General features: G+C 43.0%; 1 protein-coding gene across 1 annotated transcript in view; it reads right to left on the reverse strand.

Moving 5' to 3' along the window:
- tdrd12 (tudor domain containing 12) overlaps window positions 1-20,288 on the reverse strand; it is a 192,850-nt gene that overhangs the window by 87,649 nt on the left and 84,913 nt on the right. The window contains exons 18-20 of the mRNA XM_072517655.1: window positions 7,315-7,443; window positions 3,949-4,066; window positions 1,795-1,934 (exon numbers count right to left, since the gene is read on the reverse strand). Coding sequence (XP_072373756.1) covers window positions 1,795-1,934; window positions 3,949-4,066; window positions 7,315-7,443 — 387 coding nt within the window. The remainder of the gene's footprint in view (window positions 1-1,794; window positions 1,935-3,948; window positions 4,067-7,314; window positions 7,444-20,288) is intronic.

Below are 20,288 nucleotides of genomic sequence, written 5' to 3' on the forward strand. Positions count from 1 at the left end.
CGTCTCGTGTGAATTGATGGTCGCATCACATGCTAACTCTGCTTGATTGTTTGAAAGGAAAATTGTGTTTGACAATTTATTAGAGTTTGTTGCAACAGTAGGGTGGTTAAAGGGGAATCAGCAGAGTATAGTGTATTTACATTTCCAAAAGGCATTCAGTAAGATGCCACATAAAAGATTGCAGCACAAGATAAGAGCTCATGATGTTGGGGTAACATATTTGCATTGTCAGAGGATTGGTCAACTAACCGGTAACATAGTCAAGATAAATGGACCATTTTCATTTTGGCAAATTATGACTTGTGAAATGCAACTGGGATCAGTGCTGCGACCTCAACTATTTACAATCTAGATTAACAACTCGGATGAACGGACTGAGTGAACTTTTGCCAGATTTTCTGCCAATATAAAGATAGGTAGAAAAGCAAGATGTGAGGAGGACAGACGCAGCAAAGACGTAGGGTAGGTTAGGTTAGTGGGCAAAAATTTGGCAGATAAGAGTAGAAAATGTGGGAAATATGAGATTGTCCACTTTGGCAGGAGGAATCAAGAAACAAAATATTATTTAAATGGAGAGAACTGAAGAATGCTGTGGTGTAGAGTGATGCAGATGTCCTATATACTCACAAACGTTAGAATGCAGGTACTGCAAGTAATTAGGAAGGTAAATGAAATGTTGGCTTTTATTGCAAGGGGGGGGGGGGTGGAGTATGAAAGTATACTTTTATATTCTTGCTCCATCTGTACAGGGCAGTTTTGGTCTCCTTATTTAAAGACGGATATACCTGCATTTGAGACAGTTCAGAGAAGATTCATCAGGTTGATTCCTGGATGAAGGAGTTGTCTAATGAGGAAAGGTTGAGCAGGATGGGCCGATACTTACTGGAGTTTTGAAGCATGAAGCAATGATCTTATTGAATTCTGAGGGGGGCTTTGCAGGTGGCTTCAATGTTTACCTTGTGGAGGAATCTAGAAGGGGGCAGCACTGTTTAAAAAAAGGGGGTCACCTATTTAAGATGGTGAGGAGAATGAATATCTTCTCTCAGAGGGTCATTAATCTTTGGAATTCACACAGTGGTCCAGGGGCGGTTTGTGGAATGTTATAAGGATACGGGGACGTAGAAGCTCTCTAAAAGTTTCAGATTTGGCTATTATATAACATTTGTAAGCAGTTGTCAAAATTGCACCATTAGAAAGAAAAATAGGAACATAATTTATGTCCCTACAACATTACATCCTTTCACTGTTGCTGGGTCAAAATCCTGGAACTCCCTCCCTCATAGGAATGCGAGTGTGCTTACTCTCTGGACTGCAGCAGTTCAAGAAGGTGGCTCACCACCACCTTCACGTAGACAATTAGTGACGTGAAATAATAATTCTGGCCAAGGCAGTGGCACTAATGTCTCAAGAAAGAATACATTTTTAAAAAACACATTGCAGAGGCAACAGTAACTATGACGGTGACTTAGATTGACAAAATGTCGACCAAAATGTTTCAAGACAAATCAACTGCTCAAGCTTTCAAATTTTTTCAGCAGAATAAAAATTAAAGAGGAACAAGGTAAAGTTCAGATTTAACACTTCAAATACTCTATTTCTATATGTTGCAGTTTTCCCCTTGCTAAAACATCTCCAAGGTTTAAGAGGCAACTAAAACTAGTTCACAGAACAAACAATACATCCCCAAAAACCACTGCTGAATCTGAATACTCTTGCATGAAGCTCAATGATAACATTTTCAGAGATATTTCTACATTTTTAAATAAAATACATTTTACAAACAATGTACTGTACCTCCACAATCAGATTATCAAAATTGTCAACCATGCAACATAGACGAGCTCCAAATATATCCCAAGATGGAGGAAAATGATAATGGATTACACAGGTGGCATCTGTGATTCTCAAGGCTTTGAGATAGTTATCAGTCGTAACTGTTAGGGAAATAAATATTCAAAACAAAATTCAACTCAGAATTTATGAATTACAAAATGTGTCGTGTATTATCATATATGACTGCAAGAGCAATGACCAAGGTGTTGTAAAAGCGAGATCATTGATTTGCTGCAAAAGTGAGATAATCATTGATTTGCAGGTGATGTTCTGCTAATAGATATTGATAGCCATTTACTTGTTTACAGTGTTATGGGAGAGGCGTTTTCAGAACCCCGAAATGTATCATGGAGTTCAACCAACCTCCCCCTTTAATGTATTTGTTGCTTTTCCTAGCACACGGCTTGTTCCCTAGACGTGGGATTACAATTATGGACACGTGGATTTTTAAACACAAAACACTGTTTATTCCATGAACTCAACTTAACATCTTAAATAAACATTGGATAACTCCGAAAATATTACAACAGTAAATAATTCCTCAAAATGTTCCTTCAAACTTCCAAGAGACTTAACACCTTTAAACAGAATCACATCAGGTTTACTATTAGGAGTTTAAATCACCCAAATGATCCAGGGAGATAGTCTTTCATGGCAGAGCAGAGCAGCACGGTAGCATTGTGGATAGCACAATTGCTTCACAGCTCCAGAGTCCCAGGTTCGATTCTGGCTTGGATCACTGTCTGTGCGGAGTCTGCACATCCTCCCCGTGTCTGCGTGGGTTTCCTCCGGGTGCTCCGGCTTCCTCCCACAGTCCAAAGATGTGCAGGTTAGGTGGATTGGCCATGATAAATTGCCCATAGTGTCCAAAATTGCCCTTAGTGTTGGGTGGGGTTACTGGGTTATGGGGATGAGGTGGAGGTGTTGACCTTGGGTAGGGTGCTCTTTCCAAGAGCCAGTACAGACTCGATGGGCCGAATGGCCTCCTTCTGCACTGTAAATTCTATGATTCATCACAGCAAGTCCAGCCACTGCAAAACAGACACTCCCCAAGCTATTTTCCTCCAAACTGCAGCTCTCTGGAAACACACAGACACACACAAGCTCTTTTTCAAACTGAAACTTCAAAATGGCTGAACTGCTCAGCTCCACCCACTCTCTGACATCACTGTTTTCTTAAAGGTACATTGCTTCAACATCCGTGTCTTAAAGGTACTCTCACATGACAACAGATAGCTAGCTAATGGGATATTGTTTAAGTTTGAAGGACTCTTGTGAGGTAGATAATTTATGAGGAGTATTGTGTTTGGTCCTGGCTAAACAAGTCGAGGGACATCGAATCTCATTTGAATAGAGGTGTTTCAGCTTAGTCCTGAAACGCTCACTCTCCAAAGATTCTTCACAGAGAAAAGCAAGTAGAAACCTGGTTGTTAACTTTATTTATGAGTGGCATTTGAAATATATTGGTTTGCTTAATTGCAATACAGTGGTAGGTTTGGGAAGCAAGTTAAGGTTTTCTCTTTTACTTAAGAATTGTAACTATTAACTGTAAAGCTATTTCTTTGTTGTTATTGTGGTTAATTCTATGTTTAAATTAAAGTTTGTTTTAACATAAAAGATACCTATGAGTCAATGTTATCACTTCTGGGGTGCAGTAACATTTCCTCACAGTTTTACAAATAGTTGGGTTCTCATCCGGGATCCTAAAATACTGAACAAGCAATATTTGTGTGGTCCTCTTAAAGGGTTAACAATGTGACACAACAATATTGAAAATATCCTAATATGAGATACTATTCCACTTTCATGATAATAAGTATCAAACAAAAAATAAATCAGATTTCATTGTTTTTATGGAAACCTAGATACCTCTGGAATGAAGATTGTTAAACCAAACCGTGCATGTATCTGTTATGGTGAAGGTTATTTTTTAAACCCATAAATGACCTTAACATAAAAATGTTAACCACTGATCTAGAGCATATGTAGACTGGAATATGGGAATATGTACACAAACTATTTTTTTTCCTACAGCTTGCAAAATACAAACATTAATATGACTAAAATGTAGATATTTTCTGTACATTTTAAAACTTCAGTGTTTGAAATACTCACCTAATATTACATGTGTGCCAGGATTGAATTTCTTATTCCACTGCTCCATTACATTGGTAACATGGATGCTCATTCCTTCATGGACCTTCATGCAGAAATTTGAATTGCTGCCCAAAGCCTGGAGGAGAGATGTTACTACAAGATTCTCAAGAATAGGATATACTATTAAAAGAGTTCAACAATTTTAAAATTACCTTGACAACACAAGAGTTCACTAATAGTTACAACAGTCTCAGATTCCGTTTTCAGCCAAATTACTCCTCTGGAATTTCACATACTTTTAGCTAAAGTACCAGCTGAGTTGTTTTGTATTAAACTTACTTTATTAAAAAGTCTCTAAATGTCCAGAAATCCATACACTATTGTATTTTTTAAAAAATGCACAGAAAGTCAGTGAATGAAAGATACAGTTGAAAGAAGGAAAAAGGACCAAGGCCAAAAAAAGCTTAAATAGAATTTACAATGCAATAGCAGGTCATTCTACAAGAATAATGTATGCGCAAAATAAGCCTCCATTCAGCATACTTCATCTAATCCCCATCAACATCGATCAATCCCTTTCTTTCTCATATACTTATTGGGGCTGGTTTAGCACAGTGTAATGCAGAACAAGGCCAGCAGCGCAGGTTCAATTCCCGTATCGGACTCCCCAAACATGTGCCAGAATGTGGCGACTAGGGGCTTTTCACAGCAACTTCATTGAAGCCTACTTGTGACAATAAGCGATTATTATTATTGAGCTACCTCTGAATTTGGGTGGAAAATATAGATTTTACTTTCGTATTTTCTGTTTTGGGGTGGACAGTGGCTAGCACTGCTGCCTCACAGCTCCAAGGATCAGGGTTCAATTCCGACCTTGGGTGACTGTGTGGAGTTTGTACTTGCTCCCCGTGTCTGCATGGATTTCCTCCGGGTGCTCCGGTTTCCTCCCACAGTCCAAAGAAGTGCAGGTTAGGTGGATTGGCCATGCTAAATTGGCCTTGGTGTCCAAAAGGTTAGGTGGAGTTGCGGGATTGGCCTTGGTGTCCAAAAGGTTACGTGGAGTTGCAGGAATAGTGTGAAGGTGTAGGCTTGGGTGGGTGCTGTTTCCAAGGGTAGACTCGATGGACCAAATGGCCTCCTTCTGCACCGTAAATTCTATGATTCAATGTCATCAGGATGGCTGTCAGCATTTCAGTCAATGAATTGCATTGGTTATGTAGTCATAATTTTGTAGTCCAACAACAGCAATAACGATCAATAACCAGTCAATCTGTTTGTGTTGATTGAAGGATAAATGTTGGCCAAAAGAAGAAAATCAAATAGTGCCGCAGGATTCTTTATATCCACCAAAATCTTACGTTAAAATTATACAAAAGCATGCAAGATTATGATGCAGATTCACCAGTCATTGCTCGCTGCCAACTTTGAGAATGTTGTCCCACAATGATTTAGTAGGCTGGAAAATGTCCATTTCCTCCATTCCAATGGGATTTTGAGGAGTTCACCAGCTGTGAACTCACTAAGCAAGTTGCTCATCAAACCGAAAAATAATCATGGATTATAATGAACCTTTTAATCATTTTCCAAAATGTGAAATGAAAATTAGAATATGCACATGGGATTTAGATAGCTCAAATATCATCAACTTAAAAAAAAAGTGAATTCCCTATTTTCTCCAATAAGAACAAATGCACAACTGTAATTCATTTGAAGTTTTTAAACTTTGTTTTAAATTAGTTTTTCATGGGCCATGGGATGTAGGCATCATTGACAAAGTCAGCATTTGTTGTCCATCCCTGATTTCCCTTGAACGGAGTGGTTTGCTAGGCCATTTCAGAGGGCAGCACAGAGTCAACCACAATACAGTGGGTCTGAAGTCACAAGTAACCGGATTTCTTTCTCTAAAGGACATTAGTGAATCGGATGTTTTTTTACAACAATTGATGAAAGTCTCAGCAATTGTGACCATGAAACCATCTTTATAATTCCATATTTATCAACTAAGTTTAAATTCCACCAGCTGCCATGGTGGGTATTGAACCCATGTCCCTAAAACATTAGCCTGGGCCTCTAGATTTCTAATCCAGTGACATTACCACTCATTGCATTGTCTCCTCATGCAGTTGCACACACTGGTAGCTATAATTTAATTTAATTAATAATCGTTATTGTGACAAGTAGGCTTACATGAACACTGCAATGAAGTTACTGTGAAAAGTCCCTAGTCGCCACATTCCGGCACCTGTTCGGGTACACAGAGGGAGAATACAGAATGTCCAAATTACCTAATAGCACATCCTTCAGGACTTGTGGGAGGAAACCAGAGCACCCGGGTGAAACCCAGGCAGACACAGGGAGAACGTGCAGACTCCACACAGACACTGACCCAAGCCGGGAATTGAACCTGGGACCCTGCAGCTGCGAAGCAACAGTGCTACCGACTGTGCTACTGTGCCTCTCAATTTTCAGTAACAGTAAAACTTTAAAAAATAAATATTGCCTTTAATAAATGATTAGATCACTCAACAATATAGCACTGTGGGTGTTCTACAAAAATGGACTGTAGCAGTTCAAAAATGTGGCTCACTTTCTCAAGGGCAATTGCAGATGGGCAATAAGTGCTAGTCCAGCAGTAATGCCCACATCCCATGAATGCATATAAAAACAGATATATTCTAGCACTGATTTGCATTGTTAAAATCTGCATTGAGTAAACAGAAATAATAGTATTTCTTTTGAGACAAAATATTTACATGTCAATTTTGTGTTTCACCTATAAGGACACCCGTTTTGTTATGAACAAACAGTTAATAGCTGTCTGCCATTTAAAAAAGTATCCAGTTATTTATTTTCTTCCTACTTAAGTAAATGGCCTCATGTTTCCAATTATACTTCATCTGCCTTAACCTGCATATAGCCCCTTGCAACTTCTTGTATCCCCCTCTCAGCTTACTTTCCCACCTAGATTTGTGATGTTAGCCACTTTCCCACCTCGATGTGTTGTATGCCGAAGTATAATATTTCCAAGTCATTAATATAGATTATAATTAGTTATGGCCCCAAGGCTGATCCTTACAGCACCTCATTAGTTAACCTACTGTTTCCTGTCCTTCAACCCAAACATTTATCTATGGCAATATTCCCCGAATACAATGTGTATGAAGAACCATGCATCATATTTTTCTTGACAATTACACATAAAAGGTTCAACACAATTTACATCACTGCATTAAGAGTGTAATCTGAAAAGGTTTTCAAAACACCAATGTAGACAGTGGCACTTTTATTATTAGAACAGGCCTCCATACCAACCAGAAATGGTATATTTAATCTAAACTCAGAATGCCCAAAGAGATGAACGCACATCTTAACCATTTTACCTACTTTGAACACATGATCCACTTCCTCAGCACAATTAGTAAAGATAATAGTCTTCTGCAAAATCTCAGAGGTGAAGTCTAACATGGTCAGCAAAAATGATGTCTTCTCACAATCCAGACAAACCTGCACAACCTAAAGAAGAAATTCCATCAACAAATTCTTATTGCAACAATAATTCTCAAACATATTCTGCTGTTGAATATACTACAGGTCAGAACACAAACATAACAAACAAAAAAGGCCAGCTTTTGTGAAGTTTCATCTGCACTGCCTGTGTTAGGTGACAGGCAAATACTGGGTAGCAGGATGATAATGTCACCAACCCATCAGCTTTCGCACATCCTGCTGCACCTTTCTATGACTCTCTTTGGAAAGGGAAACGTATCTTTGTTTTGACCAGGTTACTATAATTGGCAATGCTTACTCAACATAGCAATCCTTTGTAAAAGGATATTATCACAGGAATACCCAAAATTAATCAAATCTCTTAAGACGACAAGAAGCCATATGAAACCACAAAAAGAGCTTTTCAGTCTCCGAAATCACATGCTGCAAATGCGAAACTAGCATCAGGCTCAATGAAGCTGTTAGATGTAACAATCTTAAAGCACAATAAATCCAATAGTTACAGGGGAGGAAAGAATATCCAATTCTCCCTGTTTCGTGGAAGTTTAATGTTAGACAATGACTGACTTGAGGTATTCAGTGTAGAGATTTTCTAAAAACTATTTATTTACACTATTACAAGACTTTGTAGTGAGTGCGTGGCTTCTGGCTCTCTTTGCCATCGGACCCTTGATGTCATACTTAATCATGAATATCATCATAGTCTCATTAAAATAACCATTAACCCATTACTTAACATCTTCCCCCAAGAATAATCTCAAACATTTTGGTAAGCTATTTACATTCCAGCTATCTGCCCCAAGATTACAATATCATAGGTTCAGCCTGTCAGGTGCTTCAACTCTCCCTGATCTTGTCTCGAGGGCTCTTGGTTAGGGTTGCTGGAGTATGCTCGATTGGGGTTAGTACACCCGCCTCCAGGAATTGAACGCAATTTCTGGGAGTGTTTGCAGGAAGGACTGGCTTAACAGCCTCATTTTGATATTATTGGAAGGATTGGCTCCTTGTAGTCTCTAGGGGGATCAAGGCCTTTCTATTGCTTTGTAAAATCCCAGGTGGTTTGTTGACTAGGTATTACCAGTTAGTGGGTTGACCATACCTTGGGTCTGACGGTCTCCGATCCAGACTTTGTGCCCTGGTTCTAGTGTGAGCAGTGTCTGTGCCCTATGGCAGCAGTTATGCCGGTTGGACTGCCTCTCTTGCTGTTTGTTTGGGACACCTTCCTGAGTCAGTCAGTTTTGGAGAGCGACATTGAGTCTAAAGTTGATGTTGGAGCGAAGGAAGTTGGGTTTTCAGCCTTCTGTCCATCAGTTGAACAAGGCCAGCTCTGGGCCATTGTTCTTTTTCAGGACAGTCTTGATGGTTTTAACCCCTCGTTCCGCTTCTTGTGATTGTCACAAGACTGGCGGTTGCCTTTGCGTTGTAGATGTGAACAATTAAGGCGTTTTTAAAATTCTGTGGAAGGACCCTTTGCTCCCATGTGATCTGAAAGAGCTGGGTGAGCTTTCTGAGCAGCTATGATCTACCATATTTATAGATCTCTGCTGGAATTCGATCAGCTCCAGGGGTTTTTTCACTTGATAATTGCTCTACAACTTTCTCGGTTTCCAGCAGTGTGGGTGGAGTGCCTAGAGCAGGGTTGATGTTAACCTGGGGCAGCTTAGTTATAGCTTAGTCATTGGTGTTAGATGGTCTGTTGAGGACGTTAATGAAATGCTCAGCCCATCTCTCTAGGATCTGAGATTTCTCCTCAAGTAGCATGGCCCCATCAGCACAGAGAAGCTGAGAGGAGCTAGCTAATTCAGGACCACAGACCATCCTGACAGATTCGTAGAAGCGCTTCATGTCTTTCTGTCAGCATAGGCTTGTATATCATCTGCCTTTTGATTCAACCATTTGTCCTGCATCGCACGTAGTCTGCATTGGACTGTGCTGCGGATGTTGGTTGTAGCAGATTTTACGTATACTATGTGTAACTTGCATTTTTCGTCAAGAAGATGCTCGGTCTCAGCGTTATTTTGATCAAGCCAGTCCTGGTGCTTGTGCTTGGTGGGACTGAGTATCCCTTAAGCTGTGGTATACACAGTATCCTGTAGGGAAGCCCAGATTTCCTCGATGTTGTTGGAGATGGTCTGAAGGTTATTTAGCTTCTTCGCTAGATCATCAGTGAGCTACTGTTGTTGTCAGTTTACAGTTTTGAGATTTTCAGGCACTTGGGAATCTCCTTCCCTTGAGGGTCTCTCTTTGGCTGAACTTTCAGACACATTTTAGAGATGACAAGTCTGTGGTCAGTCAATGCCACTAGTCCGAGTCACCCTTGTAGTGATATGCATCACTGTATATTCACAAAGGGTTAATGTAAATACACTACAACTAAGTAACCACTAGAGGGAGCACCAGAAATGTCATGACATGCAGACACGCAACCAATGGGTCATTAGAACAGGACACAACCAATGGGTAATCAGGACACCCAGAGGTGGCATTACCACAAGGGGGCACTACACGACCCATATAAAAAGGACAAGGCACATAGGCTCTGCCTCTTCCACCGGCAGAAACCAAGAGAGCAGGGCAGGGTTGATTATCCGCAACATCACACCCTAGCACATGGTCGAGAGCAAGCTTGTCTAGTTAGCAGAATAGACTGAGTTACTAGAGGCAGATTAGTAGAGTGTCAAACTCATTTAAGAGCATTGTTAATCGTTCAATAAATACATTAAACTTATCTCCGAGTCTGGAGCATCTTTCAGCAGAGCCTACATCAAGTGGCAGCTTATGTTACTAGCAATAACATAACACAATAACCCTGACATCTTGTCTGTCATTCTTCCGGACAATGGTGTTATCGATGAATTGTCAGTACCCAGAACGACGGTGTTTCCAGGATGCTTTATTTTGGTTTGGGAGCCAGAAAACTGCATTGGTGAGAAGCAGCTCATGCTCAGCACAGAATTGCAGTAGTAGATGACGTTTGCTGTTGTCTTTCCAAGCTCCGCCTTTGCCAATAACACTTCGACAAGTTTGGTGATCTGTGCTTTAAAAGTCACCAAGTATGACCAGCCTATCTGGCATTGATGTTGCTGTAGTCAGAAAGTGGAGGTCTTCATAGAGTTTCGCCTTGATGACCTCAGGATTGGTCATTGTGGTGACATATGTGCTGATGATGGGATCTTGAGTGACATGAGGCGGTCGTTTAGACCCTTTGGGAGGCTGGTTACTTGTTCACCAGTTTATTTTTGACTGCAAAACCCACACCAGCCTCGTGCCGCTGCTCTTTGGCTTGACCACCCCACAAGAAAGTGAGTGTATCCTGCCCCTATTGCCCAGAGTTGACCTGCCTCTGCAAGGTGCATTTCGCATTGGGCTAGCTCTCTGCCCGCTAGGACAGTTCTCCGTTCTGATCTATCAGCTTGAGCATTGTCCATGAGAGTGCGCACATTCTGCCATATCATTACTGGCTCCTATAAAAGGTCATCATTTGTTTGTGCCATTGGATTTGGATTCCACTTTTAAGGTATGGGAATGGGAAGGGGCTGGAGTGCTTTGGAGTCCTGTTTACAGAGACGGTTCGCCAATTGGGAGGAGTTCTCGACAGAAATTCCTACTAGCAGGGACACAACTAACTGTGCGACTTAGTTTGCAGGATTTGCCCTGCGTTCCCTCTTGGCGCCACAGCCTTCCCTGTTGGAGGAACTCTTATGTTTGGCAAGAACTGGAGGGGAGAGGATCTCGAATATCTATGAAATGAATTGGAATCGAGATTCCTTTACCGGATGAAGGTGAAATGGGAGGAGGAGTTGGGACCCATCTTAGATGAGGATGTGTGGAATGTGGCTCTCTGATGGGTACATTCCACCTCATCCTGCATGCAGCTCAGCCTCATCCAACTCAAGGTGGTTCATAGAGCTCATCTAACCAAAAGTAGGATGAGTGGGTTCTTTGATGGAGCGGAGGACAGGTGCAAGCAGTGTTCTTGGGGGCCCGCCAACTATACCCACATGTTCCGGTCTTATCCAAAGATGGTAAGCTTTTGGGTCTCCTTCTTTAGCACCATGTCAGCAGTTGTTGACATTGATCTGAAGCCTTGTCCGTTGGTGGCCATTTTCAGGTTGTCGGGACTCGTCGGGGCTGCGAATGAGGGTGAAGGCTGATGCACACACTTTTGCCGAAAGAGAATTCTGCTGGAATGGAGAGCGACTGCTCCGCCTAGTTCCTCGGCCTGGTTGGGTGACCGTATGGACGTTTTAATACCTGGAAAAGGTCAAGTACAGTGTCAGGGGATTGGCTGTGGATTCTACCTGAGCTGGCAGCCATTTATCTCATACTTCAAAGAGTTAATTACTATCAGCTGTAGGGAGATGTGGTGGGGGGGGGGGGTGGATACAAGGTTTATTGGTGGGGTGGGGAGGGGTTGGATGTAGCCTTTGTTGTATGGTTTTTTAAATCACTTATTACTGGTGTTGCTTTTTTTAAAAACAAACAATTTTATTGAGGTATTTTAGGCATATAGAAAAAGTGACATTGTACAAATACATTAAACTTATCTCCGAGTCTGGAGCATCTTTCAGCAGAGCCTACATCAAGTGGCACCTTATGTTACTAGCAATAACATAACACAACAACAACAACAAAAAAAGAAGTCAAGACACATAATAAACATAGTGCAAACCACGGCTCTGTTCACGCATGGACCTGCCTCAATATCTGCCTACTCTACTCTCGCACGCCCCCCACTGACACTTACTCCTCTGCAAAGAAGTCAATAAATGGCTGCCACCTTCGTGCGAATCCTAGTAGCGAACCTCAAGGCGAACTTGACTTTCTCTAGGCCAAGAAGCTCGCCATGTCCGATAGCCATACCTCAGCCCTCGGAGGCTTTGAGTCCCTCCATGCTAACAGTATTCGTCGCTGAGCTACCAGGGAAGCAAAGGCCAGAACGGCAGCCTCTCTCTCTTCCTGGACTCCCGGGTCCTCCGAAACCCCAAAGATTGCCACCTCAGGGCTCATTACCACCCCAGTTTTCAATACCCAGGACATGACATCTGCGAATCCCTGCCAATACCCCATGAGTTTAGGGCACGACCAGAACATGTGTGCATGGTTAGCTGGCCCTCCGGCGCATCTAGCACACTTGTCCTCCAGCCCGAAGAATTTGCTCATCCGGGCCACCGTCATGTGGGCCCGATGCACGACCTTAAACTGGATCAGGCTGAGCCTGGTGCATGTTGCGGTCGTGTTTACTCTGCTCAGGGCTTCTGCCCAGACACCATCCTCCATCTCCCCCCCCCCCCCCCCCCCTCCCCTCCCGAGCTCCTCTTCCCACTTAAGCTTCAGGTCCTCGGTCTGCGTATCCTCAGCTAACATTAGTTCCTTGTAGACGTCGGAGACTCTACCCTCTCCCACCTCTCCCCTAGAAACTACCCGGTCCTGCCTCCCCTTCGACGGGAGACGTGGGAAAGACGGCACCAGTCTGCATACAAATTCCCGCACCTGTAAGTATTGAAAGTCGTTCCCTCTCGCCAGCCCAAACTTCTCCTCCAGCGCCCTCATGCTCGGAAAGCTCCCTTCCAGGAACAGATCCCCCATCCTCACAATCCCCGCCCTCCTCCACAGTCAATACCCCCTGTCCATGTTCCCCGGGATTACTTGTGTTGTTAACATGACAATTGCACCATGTTTGAACAAATTGGTGTTCAATTATTGTAATTCAGATTGTGTTTGTTAAATATGAAACCTTTAATAAAATATTTTTAAAAAGAGCATGCACATTCCATGCGCCAAAGGTGAGTTGGGTCATATTTGCTTTTTTTCTCATTTGATATTGCTAATGCTAAGTGGGAAGCCAGCCGTTAACCTAGCCAGGTTCTGGTGAACATACGAACTAGGAACAGGAGTAGGCCATCTGGCCCCTCGAGCCTGCTCCGCCATTTAATGAGATCATGGCTGATCTTTGTGTTCTCAGCTCCACTCTCCGGCCCGTACACCACATCCCCGAATCCCTTTATTCTTTAGAAAGGCATCTATCTTTTTCTTAAAAACGTTTAAAGAAGGAGCCTCAACTGCTTTACTGGGCAAGGAATTCCAGAGATTGACAACCCTTTGGGTGAAGAAGTTCCTCCTGCACTCCGTCCTAAATCTACCTCCCCTTATTTTGAGGCTATGCCCCCTAGTTCTGCTTTCCCCGACCAGTGGAAACAACCTGCCCGCATCTATCCTATCTATTCCCTTCATAATTTTATATGTCTCAATAAGATCCCCCCGCATCCTTCTAAACTCCAATGAGTACAGTCCCAGTCTCCTCAACCTCTCGTCATAATCTAATCCCCTCAACTCTGGGATCAACCTAGTGAATCTCCTCTGCACTCCCTCCAGTGCCAATATGTCCTTTCTCAGGTAAGGAAACCAAAACTGAACACAATACTCCAGATGCGGCCTCACCAACACCCTATACAATTGCAGCATAATCTCACTAGTCTTGAACTCCATCCCTCTAGCAATGAAAGACAAAACTCGATTAGCCTTCTTAATCACCTGTTGCACCTGCACACCAACTTTTTGCGACTCGTGCACCAGCACACCCAGGTCCCTCTGCACAGCAGCATGTTTTAACATCTTACCGTTTAAATAATAATCCATTCTGCTGTTATTCCTCCCAAAATGGATAGCCTCACACTTGGCAACATTGAATTCCATCTGCCAGACCCTAGCCCATTCACCTAACCTATCCAAATCCTTCTGCAGACTTCCAGTATCCTCTGCACTTTTTGCTTTACCACTCATCTTAGTGTCGTCTGCAAACTTTGACACATTGCACTTGGTCCCCAACTCCAAATCGTCTATGTAAATTGTGATCAACTGCGGGCCCAACACTGATCCTTGAGGGACCCCACTAGTTACAGATTGCCAACCAGAGAAACACCCATTTATCCCCACTCTCTGCTTTCTGTTAGTTAACCAATCCTCTACCCATACTACCACTTTACCCTCAATGCCATGCATCTTTAGTTTATGCAGCAACCTTTTGTGTGGCACCTTGTCAAAAGCTTTCTGGAAATCCAGATATACCACATCCATTGGCTCCCCGTTATCTACTGTACTGGTAACGGCCTCAAATAATTCTACCAAATTAGTCAAGACACGACCTACCCTTTGTGAACCCATGCTGCGTCTGCCCAATGGGACAATTTCCCTCCAGGTGCCCCGCTATTTCCTCCTTAATGATAGATTCCAGCATTTTCCCTACAACCGAAGTTAAGCTTACCGGCCTATAATTACCCGCTTTCTGCCGATCTCCTTTTTTAAACAGTGGTGTCACGTTTGCTACTTTCCAATCCTCTGGGACCACCCCAGAGTCAAGTGAATTTTGATAAATTATCACTAGTGCGTTTACAATGTCCCTAGCCAATATTCGGCAATATTCGGGGCACTTTTTCTCAAACTACAGAGGTGAGCAGTGTGGTCCTGAAAAGGGCTGCTCGGTGAAACCCGGCAGCCACCTGCTGCTTTGATTCAGTGAAAGACGACCCTATGGCCTGAGCCGCCTGTGTGCAGGCTTGCAGCTCCACCGGACCACACCTGCTGCTTCATTGCTCACCCATAGCCACAAGACGTGAGGTCGAGTAAATGTATGACGATCATTTGTGAGTGAATTTGATTTAAGTGAGGGAGAGTTGGGCACCGTCTGCCTCACTCTCTACTCCCGCGTACACCTGTGTACAGTGGCAGGACATAGTCTAGACAGCTGGGGATAGAACAGGGTGCAGTGGGAGACCAGGACATCTTCAAGACTTCAAGCACATGGTTTCTGGAACATAATCATTTCTGCGTCTGGGTCTCTGGAGTGTCTTGGATTCTGAAGCCTCTTGGTCAGGTGATCCTTGAGGTCAAACTTACATCATTAATATAATCATGGTCTCATTAACATAATTGTTAACCCATTACAGTGTCCGTTACTCTCCCATGCACATTTCCAGACTTGGATGTCTGTCCTTGAGATCATTCAGGAAACCGATGCCTATTTGAAACCTGAAGCAAGCCCAAAAAGTTGAAATTTTGTTTTGTAAGTAAAATGTGATTAATTTTAGATACAAATCATCTGAGCAATCACACTACAAGATATAAAATTAAAACGACAAAGGAGGCTCCATTTCAATAGCTTTTAACATTTTTTTTATAAACAGGATGTGGGCGTCCTTGGCTGGGCCAGAGACATTGTCCATCCTTAAATGGCCTAGCGACATTAGTGGTGAACTGCCTTCTTCAACTGCTGCGGTCCATGTGGTGTAGGTACACCCACGGTGCTGTCAGGAAGGAAGTTCCAGGATTTTGACCCAGTGACAGTGAATGGTAATATAGTTCTCAGTCAGGATGGAATGTGCCTTGTCGTTCTGTGTGGTAGAGGTCACAGATATGGAACAGGCCTTAGTGAGCTGCTGTAGTGCATCGCAGGGGCAATTAGGGATGACACAAATGCTGGCTTAACCAGTGATGCTACATCCCATGAACTAATAACAAAAACGCACACTGCTGCTATGGTGAACAGTGGTGGAGGGAGTGCATGTTAAAGGGGATGGATGATGTGCCAATCAAGCTGCCTGCATTGCCCTGAATGATAGTGTTGAGTTTCTTGAGTGTTGTTTAAGCTGTACTCATCCAGGCAAATGAACAACATCCATCACATTCCTGACTTGTGCCTTGTAGATGGTGGACAGATTTTGGGAAAACCAGGGGGTGAGTTACTCATCTCAAAATTCCCAGCCCATGATCTGCTCTTGTAGCCATAGTCTTTATATAGCATGCACACTTCAGTTTCTGGTCAATGGTAACCCGCATGATGCTGATTTTGGACGATTCAGCGAGAATAATATCATTGACTGTAAAGGGGAAATGGTCAGAATCTCTTGTTGCTCTGTTTCGGTCCCAACAGCGTCGCCATTACTGTGGGTATTTCTATTTATCTTAGTGAACCACAAGCCTTCCCTTGTGATCAAATGACCACATAACCAGTTAGTTGGTCAAAAGATGGTTTATTTACATACACAAGAGTTATCTCAACATGCAAACACAATATCTACTACGAGTTAAACTACACCTATCAGCTACAATAACCTATACTTAACTTCAGGGCAACCGGCACTGTGCAAATGTACACTGCCTTTATCTGGATCTCACTTAGCTGGTTCGAAGAAAGTGGCTCTGTCTCTGCTGGGCTCATCCGCCAATTAGCGATCGTTGGTCTTGAACTTAGCTGGCTGTTCCTGCTACAATTGGGCTGGCACAGGCTGGATCCAAAAGAGACAGAACACATGGCTGTGTCCTCTTTTATCCCTCTGGGATTTCACGCTCTTTGGGGCGATCCTTAACCTTGGACCCAATAGTTCGACAGGGCTCTGATCACGGTCTTCGATTTCGGCCAATAAAGGGGCGGGTGCCTTGGTGGCTGGGCGGGTCCTTAGCGGTCATTGACCTTGGCCGTTGTGCTTTGAGTAAGGGGAGTGGCGCCGATCAGTTTGTGGCTGTACCTGTTGCTTGATTGGAGTTCTACTGTCCTGGGAAAATGGGCCATTAAAATGCAAACGAGCGGGGGTTTCGATCAGGTCTGGTTACCTCTGTTTTAGATACACATAGGCTGTGTATCTGTCTGAGTCCTGGGTTGGCCATAATTCCCATGGTCCTATGCAGGTTCAATTGGAGATGGTCATTTCCTGCCATCGTGTAGCACAATGTTACTTGCCATTTATCAGTCCAAAGCTTGAATGCTGTTCCAGTGAAAGTTTTGCTGCAAATAGGCACAGATTGCTTCAGAATCAGCGGAATTGCAAATAGTGCTGAACATTGTGGAGTCATCAACAAACATCCATACTTCTGACCTTATGATTGAACGAAGGTCATTGATGCTACAGCTGAAGATGGTTGGGCCTGGGACACTGCCCCGTGGAACTCCTGCAGTGATGTCCTGGAACGGAGATGATTGACCTCCAACAACCACAACCATCTTCCATTGTGCAAGTTATGACTCCTACCAATGGAGAAATTTCCCCCTGATTTCCATTGATTCCAGTTTTGTTGGGACTCCTTGATGGCACACTTGGTCAAATGTGGCCTTGATGTCAAAGACAATCACTTGAACCTCAGTTCAATTTCAGTTCTTTTTTTCCATGTGTGGACCAATGCTGTAATGAGGTCAGGAACGGAATAGTCCTGACGGAACCCAAGCTGAGCATCCGTGAGCAGGTTATTGCTGAGCAAGTGCCGCTAGACAGTATTGTCAAAACTCTTTCCATTACTTTGCTAATGAGAGTAGACCAGTGAATCGTATTAGCTGAAGACAGGCACCTGTTATGCTGGGAACCTCAGAAGAAGGCGGAGATAGATTCTCAGAGGGCACAATTAGAACCAGAGGGCATAGTCTCAGAGTAAGCGGTTGCCTATTTAAGACAGTGATGAGGAGGAATTTATTCTCCTACAGGGTAATGAGCGCTGTAGAGGCTGGGTCGTTAAGCATGTTCAAGGCTGAGATAGACATATTTTTAATCAGTAAGGGAATCAAGGGATTAGGCAGGAAAGTGGAGTTGAGGATTATATCAGATCAGTCATGATGTCATTGAATCACGGAGTAGATTCAATAGGCCTACTTCTGCTCCTACGTCTTATTGCCTCCACTTAGTACATCTAGCTGAAGATGGTTGCAAATACTTTAGCCTCGTCTTTGCACTGATATGCTGGGCACCCCCATCATTGAGGATGGGAATATTTGTGGAGTCTGTTCCCTCTAGTTAGTTGTGCAATTGTCCATCACCATTCCTGACTGGACTTGGCACGACTGCAGAGTTTAGATCGCATCCGTTAGTTGTGGCAATGCTTAGCTGTGTCTATTGAATGCTGTTTGGCATGCAACTTGGCGCTGCTCCTGGCAAGCCCTCCGGCACTCTTCTTTGGACCAGGGTTGATCCCTCAGTGTATTGGCAGTGGTAGAGTGGGGGATATGCCAGAATGCGAGGTTATAGCTTGTGGTTGTATACAATTTTGCTGATGTCCCACAGCGCCTCATGGATGCCTAATTCTTATGATCTGTTCAAAACCTATCCCATTGAGCAGTGATAGTGCCACACAATAGGATGGAGGGTAGGAACTTGGATCTAATTGGGAAATGCTACAGTATAGGTCAAGCAATCTTTATAATTTCAGAAACACGCATTAAGAATCAAGCTTCTGCAACCCTGATCAATAAAAGCTTGTTCTCAAGCAAAAAGCCCAGTTTAATTACTGCCTCAACTGGAAGACTAATAGATCTAAGAGTTGTAGGATCTTAGGAGTTACTCAATAAATTTATCAAATAAGACTTGCAAAGGGAATGCACTTTCCTTTTCAACAAACACTGGAGGGCCCCAAAGACCTCAACTGGCAGAAGACACATTTTTTAAAAAATGGTTGAGAACCACATATGAAGGCCCAAAGCTCAAAATATAAACACTGCAAAGGAAAGAAAACATGTAAAACAAAGGAGTGGAGCTTCAGTATTGCTGAAATGTTTTAATTAAACTTAAATTGTGGTAGAAAGGACAATAGAGAATAGAGTTGAATTCCAGAGGTGAGGTCAGAGTGACGGCTCTGGACATCAAAGCAGCGTTTGATCAAATGTGATTTCAAGAAGCTCCAGTAAAATTGAAGGAAATGGAAATCAGCGGGGAGATTTCACTGGTTGGAGTCATGTCTTGCACAAAATAAGATTTTTGTGGTTGTTAGAGGCTAATCATCTCGACCATAAGAGAATCGCTGCCTCAGGGCAATGTCCTCGGGCCAGCCACCTTCACCTGCTTCAATTACCTTCTCTCCATTAAGGTCAGAAGTGAGGATATTTACTGACAATTGCACAATGTTCAGTTCTGTTCGCATCTCCGTAGATAATGAAGTGTCTGTGCTGGCACCCAGCAAAACCTGGACAATATACAGGCTTGGACCGATAAGTGGAAAGTAACATTCAGACCATACAAGTGCCAAGCAATGACATCCCAGCAAAAGAGGATCTAATCATCTTCCCGCAACATCAAATGACTTTACCATCACTGAATCCTCATCATCAGTAACCAATGACCAGAAACTGAACTGGACCAGCCACCATTTAGATACTGTGGATGCAATGGCAGGCCAAAGGCTGGGAATTTTCAGTAGGTAACTCACCACCTGACTCCCCAAAGCCTGTCCACCATCTACAAGATGTAAGGAGTGTGATGAAATACTCCCATTTGCCTGGATGAGTGCCACTCCAAAAACACTCAAGAAGCTTGACATCAGCCAGGACAAAGCAGCCCACTTAATTAGCTCCCAATAACAACTTCAAAAATTCACTCACTCCACCAGTGGCAGCAGTGTGCATCATCCACATGATGCACTGCAGTAACTCACTAAGCTTGCTCCAACAGTGCTTCCCAAACCCATGACCTTTACCACCTAGAGGAATTAAGGCAACTAGCACATTGGAATAACACCACCTGCAACTTCCAAATTACACACCACCCTCACTTGGATCTATATTGCTTTTTATCCCCCCACTGTTACTGGGTCAAAATCTTGTAACTTCCTCCCTAACAGCCCTGTGCGTGTAACTATGACCCATGAACCGCAGCAGTTTAAGGCAGTGGCTTACCACCAGCTTATCAAGGCTAATTAATGATGGCCGTAGCAGCGACATCCTCACTCCTTGAACAAATATATGTTTTGTAAAAAATTTGAAAGCATGAATACACATAAGATGAAGCTTGTATGAGGGTTAACATATTCTGAAGACAGACATGTTGAAAGGTACATATCAGGTTTCTCTTAAGAAATTTACTTAAAATGTAATATTA

The sequence above is a fragment of the Scyliorhinus torazame genome, chromosome 10 (genome assembly GCF_047496885.1).
Source record: "Scyliorhinus torazame isolate Kashiwa2021f chromosome 10, sScyTor2.1, whole genome shotgun sequence".
NCBI lineage: Eukaryota > Metazoa > Chordata > Chondrichthyes > Carcharhiniformes > Scyliorhinidae > Scyliorhinus > Scyliorhinus torazame.